The sequence below is a fragment of the Leuciscus leuciscus genome (genome assembly GCF_965113295.1).
Source record: "Leuciscus leuciscus genome assembly, chromosome: 19".
In the NCBI taxonomy this organism is placed as follows: domain Eukaryota; kingdom Metazoa; phylum Chordata; class Actinopteri; order Cypriniformes; family Leuciscidae; genus Leuciscus; species Leuciscus leuciscus.
In genome coordinates this window covers 2,479,656-2,491,196 of record NC_138743.1, presented here as the reverse complement: position 1 = coordinate 2,491,196, position 11,541 = coordinate 2,479,656, and the positions used below count along the sequence as shown (strand labels likewise).

Below are 11,541 nucleotides of genomic sequence, written 5' to 3'. Positions count from 1 at the left end.
TAACCAATTAGAGAACAGAAAAATTCATTTTCTTGCATAAGCTTTTAAGAGGCCTGGAAATGAATGCTTAAGGTGGCTAATGTAGGACTGTTCATGTATTAATAGCTTTATTGCCAATGTGTGAACAGCTTGCAACGAAACTGAAACGAGACCTTCCCCGACGGCGTGAGGATGTTTATTACCAGTATATCACTGCAAAGGTATTTCAAACTTCTTCTTACTTCTAAGCAAAGCCTGAAAAAGACCTTCACTTTAGGAATATCAGGGTCTTGAATCACGTTCACATCCTAACTACACGCGATGCGCAATAAAAGGTTATTCTCCATGTTAAAGGTGCAATGCGCAACATTTCATGTTAAAAATACCTGTTTTTCTAACCCATACATGCTTAAACAATTGCCTGATGGGCTGAATGAGCCCTTCTCTGATCACTGCGATTGCCTCTATAATCCTGTACAGTAAAATAAATAAGAGGGATTCGGGACGGAATGAGCGTGCACACCTCTGGTTGCAGTTTCGCTTGTCGCCAGAGGGGGCATATATGGAAGTAGAATAATGTCAAATGTTTTTGAAATAAAAATCCTGTTGAATTGCACTACTTGAAAAATAATAGGCATTGTTTTAACCATGCTTGCATTTTAATGCATTGTATTTTTAGTGCTTACATTTTTATGGGCTGAAATTCAACATGGTTGAATATTTAAGCTGTGAATATTACAATTAAAAAAAATTCAAACACCTTTTCATTATTAAAAATTCAATAATCCATATTCACCTTTCATATTTCACTTCCAAAATATTCAAACTGTTTAAAAATACAACCAATAATATTCAACAGGCAAATTTCGGTCCATTTTATTTCGCTTTGCAAATTCGCTTCCACAAATTCAGTGGTTCAAATTCGACAGTAAATTCAACATTGACGTCCAGGAACTGCAGGAAAAGCAGTAGATTGCCGAGCATACTCTCCATCTGCTGTTAGTCGACCTCACCAGCAGATGGTGCAAAAGCGCTTGTTGCTGACGAAGACATTCATTCATAAAATGAAAATTATTATCGTGTCAGTATATGCGGAAAAGATGATAAACACACAAAAGCTGTGTTTATGTTTCATTCAATAACTTCATTGTTACTTTCCCTGTGTATTCTACATGTCATCAGCTTTCTCTACCATGAACAGGATTATAATCGGTTTCCCTCAATACCTCATACTCAAGGATTTCCCTTCCGTTGATAGTGATATGAAAGACCAATCTTGCACCTTATTAGGGAAGTAGGCTGTAGGCTATTATATAGGCTACAGGCAAGAAGATGGACTCAGAATATGAACTTAAAGGGATAGTTCACTTTGAAATTCATTTTTGGTATGTTTCAGCTTACCTCAAGGGCATCCAAGATGTAGGTGTCTTTTTTTCCGCGGTAGTTTCAATTTTGATATTTTTAGGTCAAACGTTCTTGTCTGTCAGTCATATAATGCAGGTCGATGGTCACGGTCTCAAAACACAAGCACAGAGTCCAAATTAAAACAATTCCCCGTCGTCCAAATTAAACAATTCCCCATCGTAAGTACACATTGATGGCCTGAGACACGAAACGAGCGGTTTGTGTGAGAAAACGAACAGTATTTATATCGTTTTTACCTCTTATACGCAGACATGTCCGAGTGATCTGATCTGAAGTGTACGCAGACTGGTGCATAGATATATACACTAGATGTCACCTTAAAGACATTCGTTCCAATGAACTGCCGTAGACAAAGCGACATCTAGTGTATATATATCTATGCACCAGTCTGCGTACACGTCACACACCAGGATGCGCGAGCGCCCTCAGATCACTTGGACGTGGCTGCGTATAAGAGCTAAAAACTATATAAATACTGTTCGTTTTCTCACACAAACCGCTCGTTTCGTGTCTTAGGCCATCAATGTGTACTTACGATGGGGAATTGTTTTAATTTGGACTCTGTGCTTGTGTTTTAAGACCGTGACCATAGACCTGCATTATATGACTGACAGACAAGAACGGTTTGACCTAAAAATATCAAAATTGAAACTACCGCGGAAAAAAAGACACCTACATCTTGGATGCCCTTGAGGTAAGCTAAAACATACCAAAAATGAATTTCAAAGTGAACTATCCCTTTAACGCGCAAAGTTTCATGCTGAGCGTTTCGTGATATACTGGCATAAAATCAACACATACATATAGTATGCATACGTGTATTGCATTAGCTTAAACTGTCACAGCACTTGCATATTGTCCTCCTATTGTTAGTTTAACTGTAAATCGCTTTGGATAAAAGCTTCTGCTAAATGACTAAATGTAAAAATTGGCTTGATATTGGACATTCGCACATTTAGGGTCCGTCTCTAAAGTTGCATACAACATTGGCATACACGTTTCTAACTTCAATAGCAAACTTAAATTTATTTGAATAAATATCAAAAATACAAAGGGTGCGCATTATGCCTGACACTAAATGAACACTTTACAGTAGGTTTTATGACTGTAAGTCGTTCTATTCAAATGCTATCGGAGTTAGAAACGTGTATACCAAAGTCGTATACACTTTAGAGACGGTCCCTAAATGTGCGAATGTCCAAAATCAAGCCACCCAGCTAACACAAATACGTGACTGTTACGTAACTGCAACGTAATCTGGTGACCAAACTTTCGTCGTGGCGACGTAACTAGTTACGTTGTGGCAACCGGAAAAGTGAAATTCCTGGATTCGTTGTCACGAGTCTCACGACGTAACTTTGTAACGTTGTCAGTTAGTAACGGCGACGTCGTGGCAACGTTGTGGATCGACAGTCGTAATTGGTAACCAGATGGTCATTTTAGTTTTTAATAATATGGGCGGACATGCAGTGGCTTAATTTAACTTGTCCTCATTTGCCCAAAACGATTGTAGAGACTTTTTCAACGACATATGAACGATACAGACTCAAAATTTGGTTAATTCAGTTCATTTACTATAGAACAAGACACAGACAGCAAAAACAGTTTGCAAACAGGTTATACATTTAAATGATCAAGGTTTTCCTCAAAAGCTTGAACATCGAACTACTCCTACACGTCTTCATTTTGGTGGCCTAATAACAAAGCAAGAATAAGAAAAGAAAAATGCAAGAAAAAAGAACAGTTGAGTGTTTTCCCATTTAACATTTAAATACACAAAGCAATTAGCACTGAAAGATAGAATCTGTATAAGCAGACAGTTTTGTTTAAAAATCGCTCATATATTTTTCTAAACATTGTCACAAAGTTATGTTGTGGCAAGTGCTTTATTTCCTTTTAAAATAATTTGATAACTTCATGACATGTATCACTATATTCGATTAAACCTTAGTTTGAAATCATTTTTTTTTACATTTAATAATACATATTATTTTATTTTTCTTCTTCTGAAGTCGTGATTATGATGTACGATGATTTTTTTTTAAACTAGGAAACTAGGCCTATATATGATTATTCCTGAAGGCAGCATTAAACCCCCAAATTGTCAGGTGACGGTGCAACTGTTCGAACAAATGAACTGACTAAGAAATCAATTTAAAATGGTGTCTTAATAATAATTTAAAAAATTATAAATTTTTATAAATATCAGTAGTTTTAAAGCTGTTGAGATAATTGAGAAACTTTTGTCCGGCCATTTGTATATTCTCAAATGTTATTATGAATTTACAAGGTAATAACAGTAAACATGATAATGCATCGTCCAGAGGAGCCTAACTGATCTCTTTGGCAGAGTGAAAAAGTTTGTAGAATACTGATAAAAACTGCTAATTTCAAGTATGGGTATAGGTTGGTGGTACACTTTTCATGTCAGGTGGTACAATTACAATACATAATATTTTTGTTGTACCACCTGACATAAAAACTTAAATTAGTTTCAACACTTTAAAATGTCATTTATTTAACATCTAAAAAATTTTTAAACACATTGTCTTCAAGAGTGTTGATGTCATTAGAAGTCTTCCCAAGTGAGGCTGGGTCCACACTGGAGCTGCTGTAATCTCTAGTAAAATATGCTGAGCATCCTGAGATAGAAACAAGGAGACAACAGGAGAAAGATTAGCATTGCTGCTGTTTCATATTATGTCAGGCAAAAGATGGTCATGTGAACTTTTTACTATTTCATCACATAGTGCAAGATTATGAGATGTGTTAAATGAATGCTTGGCTAAAGAGATGTGTCTTTAATCCAGATTTAAATTAGGATAGTGTTTCTGGGCCCCAAACATTATCAGGAAGGTTATTCTAGAGTTATTCCCTTACATTCTATTGAATTAATAGGACATCTTCTGATTTTAATGAGAAAACATGGCCTAACGAGTCAGCATTTTGATACTTGAATACAATACATTCTTACAATGCAAACGTCCTAAAAATTTAGTCAGTTAGTATTATCAATGTTGAAAACAGTTGTGCTGATTAATCTTTTTGTGTAAACCAATGTAAAAGTTTAATCCATTTTCTTTTTTCTCTCACCAGGATTCATTGTTAAATAGACCCAATATATAAAAAGTAGTTTACACTACTGTTCAAAAGTTTGGGTTCAATAGAGTAAAAAAAAAAAAAAAAATCATATTTTATTCAGCAAGGATGCATTAAATTGACCAGAAGAGAGTAAAGATTTCTGTTTCAAATAAATGCTGTTTTTTTCTTTCATTCATCAAATAACCCTGAAAAACACAAAAATATGAAGCAGCACAACTGTTTTCAACACTGATAATAATCATAAATGTTTCATCTATGGTTTTAGTTTTACTTATTCAATTATTCATATTACTCATACAGTGTCACTTACTTTTGGATGTCAAAACTTTCTTAAAATAAATGAAACAAATAAATGTAAATATGAGAATTTAAAAAATAAGAAAATAACAGATGCATGGTGATATACAGTAGGTGACAAAATATTGTGAGAAAATGGATATGCAGTTATTTAATGAGCTTCCTCACATCACCTGTTTCCAACTTCTCTGGCAGCAGCTTTCTTCAGAAATGTTGAAGTCGTGGAGCTTCCCCTGTTGTAGAAGGATTATTTTGTTGCTGCTGAAATCACAGAACTAGTTTTATCAATTTGTGTTAAACATTGAGCTAGTTTCAGCCAATTTTCACACTCCATGTAAAGCCCCTTTCACACAGAGATTCCGGAAAATACACGGATAAAGTGACCCGGGATTTGACCCGGGTTCGTTTGATTTTGGTCATTCACACTGCCAGTGATTTTCCGGAATCAGAGAGTGCGTTCACACTAGGGATGTCAACGATTAATCGACGATCGATTAATTGTCGATAATACATTTAATCGATACAACTTATCGATCATCGATTAAGCAGGTCTTTATGCGTGTGCGCGCTGCTCAACCGCGAAACATGTAAAGCGAGCGCGCCGGAGTTATGTTTGGGACCATTTTACACCTTCATGATGACTGTAAGTTTGCGTGTGCATTCGCAGCCTTTTGTTTTGTGCAAATGTAAGTTGTAATACTGTTTATTTTCTGTAGGCCTATCTATATCTGATTTATCTCATATTGGATGCATTTGGTTAAGAATTAACTCTGTAGTAAAGCGTCAGCTTCAGCGCGCGCAGCTCAAACGGCAATGCACGACTAATAATGACTATTGGGACTGTAATATTACATAACATTATAAAGAGAACAATATTGTAATAAAACGTTGTAAATTATTTGGGTTTAGTTGCCGTGTCGCGTTGCTCCAGGAAGAGCGCGTCCACAACATGAGTAGTTCTGAATGAATGGCACGTAACTTAGTTCAAGTTCACTTGTGCATGAATTTGCGTCATTTTGTGCAGATATAATTTGTAATATTATGTTTATTTTGAATATATCTGATTAATCTCATATAGGATGTGTTTCTTTTAGATAAATAACGTGCTAGCAAAGTGCTCCAGTTTATCGGTAGCAGATTCATTCAGCGCGTGCAGTTGTTCCAGGAAGAGCGCGTCCACAACAGTCACACATTCTAAGCGCATATGAGGCGGCGTTGGTGACACGTTGTATTAGTAGTTATATTTGATTATTAAATAATTAATTTAATTATCAATCACATCGAAACATTTTACAATCCTACTAGCCCTTTATTTATATTTAAAACCATTCTAATTGATTTGGTGAGGAACATAGCGTTTTGAGCAGCATTTGCAGACCCTGTCATGCTGTCATAGCCACTGCAGTAGACGCATATCGCAGTATTAAGGCTAACGATTAATCGATTAATTGATCGTTAATTTAAACGACGATCGATCATGGGAATTTGTGAAAATTGACATCCCTAGTTCACACACAACCCGTAAAAATGCCGTAAAGACACGTGACATCGATGTGACTTGTAATCTCAGCAGCGTCTTAAGTTTGCTTATGAGCTGCGATCTCTCTCTCGAGAAACCACGCCTGTGCATTTGTTTCTCTGATTCGATCATAAACTTGCGCATTACGTACCGTTTCACAGCTGGAGAACGAGCCCGGCTTCAGCGTCATCACTACGACACGGCATTGTTACGGCTTTTGTTCACACAGCGCGCGTTCCGGGACTGAACACGGCAATGTTACTAGGTCCCGACCCGGCATCGATCCCGGCTTAAATCCCGGGTCGAGTTTGCGTTCACACAGAAGGCGCTCTGGCAATTTGCCGGCAATTTGCCGGGTTCAAAGCGCTGTGTGAAAGGGGCTTAAGTGACGTCATCGAGTAAGTTACGTTTATGTTAAATAAATACGTTTGTTAAATAAATTAGCTCACTTCCAAACTAAATTATTTTTTTTACAAAACTATCAAAACCTATCATCTACCCATAAGATGTGATTAAAAGCCTAAACGTTCATATCAAAAGCTCAAGCTATGAAGTTAGCATAACGTTAACTCTTCTGAAAACGGTTGAGATGCTAACGGACTTTTTCCGAAGACACTAAACCATTTATATAAAGCAAATATTCAACAGAAGCGCGTCAATTACAAGTAAGAGAAGTGTCAAGAACAGTTGTGTGTATTATTTGTGTGATTTTAGAGACTAAACTCACCTGAAAGCAGTGAAAACAACAGCGAGAGAGGGAGTTCAGCTGCTTTGTTAGTTGCAGTCAGTGGGGCGGTCTGTTGGTTTCCATGGCAACTCATCTCCGCTCCAGTGTTTGAGGGCGACTCGAAGGTTCACGCGCACGGCGCACGCCCATTAAACGTCAAAGCCACGCAACATTTACAACCATAAACATCTAACCTTAATTATTTGAATAAAATGAACGTCTTTCAAACGTACGGAATACTAAACAAACAATTGAAACAAATAAAATATTTCATAGAAATGCAGTCTGATAAGATGGTAATGAAATTACGGCCCCGTGACGTTGCAGTTCCGTTGCCAGTAAGTCATGAAATTACCAAGTTATTACGAATAGAGTACGTATCTGGAACGTTGTTAGTTATCTTATAACCTTATGAGGACGTACTGACGACGTTGTGGGTTGGTAATATGATGGTAATGAAATTCCGAGCATGCGACGTTGTAGTTACGTTGTCAGTTAGTAAAGTCATGACGTGACCAAAAAGTACGAATACATTACGTAACTGTTACGTCGTGTGTTAGCTGGGCATCTTTATGCCAGTCTATCACTGGGAAACGCTCAGCATTAAGCTTTGCGCGTTATTCTGAGTCCATCTGCTTGCCTGCGAGTTTGGTCTTTTACATCACTGTAATCCATTAAGCTACGTTAAGCGTTGTATATGTCCAGCAGGGGAATCCTGAAGTATTGAGGGAAACCCTAATAGCCTGCATGCAGCACATCGCCACAATATAAAGTTAAGGCAACTAAACAACCAAGAGAAATATATGTCAACCTCAAAAATGTAACATTGGATCTGTATATCCGCATCGGGGAATAACATTATAATCTCGTTCACGGTAGAGAAAGATGCATGTAGGCTACACAGGAAAAGTAACCGTGAAGACACTGAATTTAACATAAAACTGCCGTCATAATAATCACAAATACACTTACATTGCTGTAAATGAGTTTTATGAATGAATGACTTGTTCTAACTGTTGCTGGTCTTCAACACGCGCTTTTGCACGTAGACTAACAGCAGATGGAGAGTATGCTCGGCAATCTACTGCTTTTCCTGCAGTTCCTGGACGTCAATGTTGAATTTACTGTCGAATTTGAACCACTGAATTTGTGGAAGCGAATTTGCAAAGCGAAATAAAATGGACCGAAAATTGCCTGTTGAATATTATTGGTTGTATTTTTAAACAGTTTGAATATTTTGGAAGTGAAATATGAAAGGTGAATATGGATTATTGAATTTTTAATAATGGAAAGGTGTTTGAAATGTTTTTAATTGAAATATTCACAGCTTAAATATTCAACCATGTTGAATTTCAGCCCATAAAAATGTAAGCACTAAAAATACAATGCATTAAAATGCAAGCATGGTTAATGCAATGCATATTTTTTTTTCAAGTAGTGCAATTCAACAGGCTTTTTATTTCAAAAACATTTGACATTATTTTACTTCCATAGGCATAGTTCTGCAAAAACTCAGAGACTTGCGCATTGCACCTTTAATCAGAGTGTGTGTCCTAACCAGCCGCGACGGCGACGATTCAACGCTTTCTATTTTTCTGCGACGTCGCGCTGGAACAAACAACACAAAGTGTGGCGATGATAATCTCAGGTGCTGTTTATGTGCTTTATTTAATGTTAAAAGCGTGTAATGTGACTCTGAATATCATTTAGTGCTCCAGCTTTGTGGCTGTAAAAGCAACAATGCAATCTGAGGTGAATGAGGTTCTCATTCACCTCAGATCTTCAAATTAAACAAATGGAAACAAGAACGTTCAAACTGTGAACAAACAAGTGTATTCTTTGACAAAGATTGTTTAAGTGACTCAGTAGCCTATGTGTTTTTTAATAATGTTTAAATGGTGTAATATGTTATTGATTATGTAGCGACTTATCCATGTTCTTGCGAGTGCCGTCAGGATTACTCTCTGGTGCCGCGAGACCCCACCCACACGCTGTTCTGATTGGCTGACTCCGCCCACACGCTGTTCTGATTGGCTGTGGGTTTTGATTGATTTCGACGCATCTCGCATTCGCGTCTAGTGTGGACAGAGACATTATTTGTGGCTGAATCTTATCGCATCGCATCTGGTTAGGACAGTCTCTTGTACGTTAGCAATAAGCTGCTACTGCAGTTCACCTAACGGCTAATCGCTTATAACAAGAGTTTCTGAATTCTACAGACAGCCCCTTTAAAATCTCCCTCATATTTCCAGGTTTTACACAACCTGCTTACATTAAAAAATGAGAAAATACCAGATCAGTTTTTTACAGGTTATTTTATGCTATAACCCACATATTTTTGTCTCAGACCGGAAAAGTACCACACAAAATAATATTGCATTACAACAGAAGATTTTTTTCCTTTAGATTTATTGAGCTATGTACAAAAAAACTGTTGCAAAAAGAGTGAATGTTTAAAACTTGTCAGGATGAAGCTCCATCTCCTTCTTGATTCTGTCCTCCACCAGTAGTGCGAGATTTGAGTTCGTCATGGGCAAGTTGTAACTTACAAACACCTGCTTCTTTGTCTTCTTTGCTGAAAAGAGAAAAATAAATGCTAGAAAACTAGTTGGTCTGGCAATTCTCACCACAGAAAGATTGACACTTTACACTGGGCATGAATGCAACTGAAGATTTAATGCTTTCCATGAGCGTGCAAATCCTCTAGAGATGATAATCAAAAACATTGGATGAGTTTTCCTACATTACACTTTTGCAAATGACTAGGGCTCTCATGATTCACTGATTAAATACGAGACCTCGATTTAAAAAAATCCCCTGATTACAATTTCCCCGTGTCGAGTAATCCACTCATTCCACAGACGAGAACCCACGAGCCGCATTATTAGACCGTTTTCTAACCACTGCATGATGTATTAAAACCATTCTATCGCATAGTGCTAATGTGGCCAGGGCATGTTTGTAAATGAGAAGTGGTTCTCAAACAGTTTACCTGGATAAATAAAGGTTAAATAAAAAATAAAAATAAAATGTGAATTCACAAAGTCTGCGATTCAATTAAAGCTACAATATGTACGATTTTTGTAATTAAATATCCAAAAATCACTTGCACAGTGTGATATATTTCCTGCAGTTGTGGACTTACAATATCCCAAAAGTTCCCAAAGATTATCCCCCATTTTAAATTATGGCTCGTCCCTTGTAACTTGTGGCCTGTCAATGACGTAATATCCGCGTTATCCCTGGTTTCCGCCCGTACTGCCGTAGTAACCATGGCAACAGACGTGGACCACTGCGTTACGTCTAGCGGCGCGCTCACGCTGTTGCTGTTTCGTTCTAACATTATGGATCATGGCAAGCAGACTTTGGGACAGAAGGAGAACTAAAACGAGGATCATTATCAGCGTGGCGTTTTCGAGATGCCGAGAGCTAGCGTCCGCGGCTAACTTCCACTCGACAGAGACGCCGCTCCTGCATGAGCTTTATTAGGCAGGTGAGGAAATGTACGTATAACTAATAAATGTTATATAGCTCAACATGATGAAATGTTAGAATATGATCAGTGTGTTATGCTAATGTTGATCTAGCTCACTGCTAGTCTCATACAGACAAACTAACACATAGAATAACATTATAACTCTAACACACTCTAATGCAGTTTAGTGTGATAGTGTAGAGCGAGTGAAACACCGCTGCGTTACCTCACAAGTTTCATTCGTCTAATAAACTGCCCTGTGTGAGTATTATTCAGCTCTTGCGGGAACGTTAGTTCGGTAGAATGAAATGTCCTCTTTATATCCGCGGGACTCGCGTGTGGCGCTGAGATCTGTCTCTCACTAGCACTCGCGCTCTGCTTCACACCACAGTCATGTTAAACACATCAGTGTATTCACTCATCATAAACATTATTAGATCCATCGGCATGAAGACAAGTTCCATGATTCCGCTTATTCACTGCGTCATCAACCGACGGCTTTGTTATTGTAAGAGGTTAGCGACCCCTAGTGGCGACAAAATGACATATTGTAGCTTTAAATAAATACATGGCCAAATAATTGTTTGCGTGCGTCTCAGAGCGACTCCGTTCACAGTAAAGGCTGCTTCACATGAACTGGTATGATTCACATGTGCGTCTCAAACTCCATCTCTGCATATGCTGTAGGGCTGTAATCTCCCAGTCGATTAGTCGATTAATTGGTCGATACGTTCTGGCTCGACCAAAATTCTGATTGGTCGATTTTTTGCCGAGTTCATTTCATCAGGTGGAAAGCACTAATTGCTAATGGGGGTGTTTTCAGAGCACCGCTGTTTCACAGGTAACAGTCTGTCTTCAGAACACCCCCTTGCTTTCACTTCTTTTGGATTAGCCCAACCCACTGGAGAAGAGAGACAGATTGAAGAAAGTAGGCTACTAGAAGGTTTGCTGAATATTATTTATTTAATTGTGAGAGCGTTTAATCCATAGTCAGTCAGTCAGTCCTCTTCTACCATG

General features: G+C 37.8%; 1 protein-coding gene and 1 long non-coding RNA gene across 2 annotated transcripts in view; both read right to left on the bottom strand.

Annotated features, from left to right (window-relative positions):
• Positions 1-2,956: 2,956 nt before the first annotated feature.
• On the bottom strand, positions 2,957-7,608 carry LOC309482283. Its single transcript, XR_014200280.1, has 3 exons — positions 7,050-7,608; positions 4,977-5,064; positions 2,957-4,046 (listed from the first exon to the last, which is right to left on the bottom strand). It is a non-coding gene; the product is annotated as an uncharacterized lncRNA (long non-coding RNA).
• A 1,806-nt stretch (positions 7,609-9,414) lies between these two features.
• Positions 9,415-11,541, bottom strand: part of psmg4 (proteasome (prosome, macropain) assembly chaperone 4) — a 4,753-nt gene continuing 2,626 nt past the window's right edge. The window contains exon 3 of the mRNA XM_082147615.1: positions 9,415-9,624. Within this exon, the coding sequence (XP_082003741.1) occupies positions 9,503-9,624 (122 nt within the window). The 3' untranslated portion in view covers positions 9,415-9,502. The remainder of the gene's footprint in view (positions 9,625-11,541) is intronic.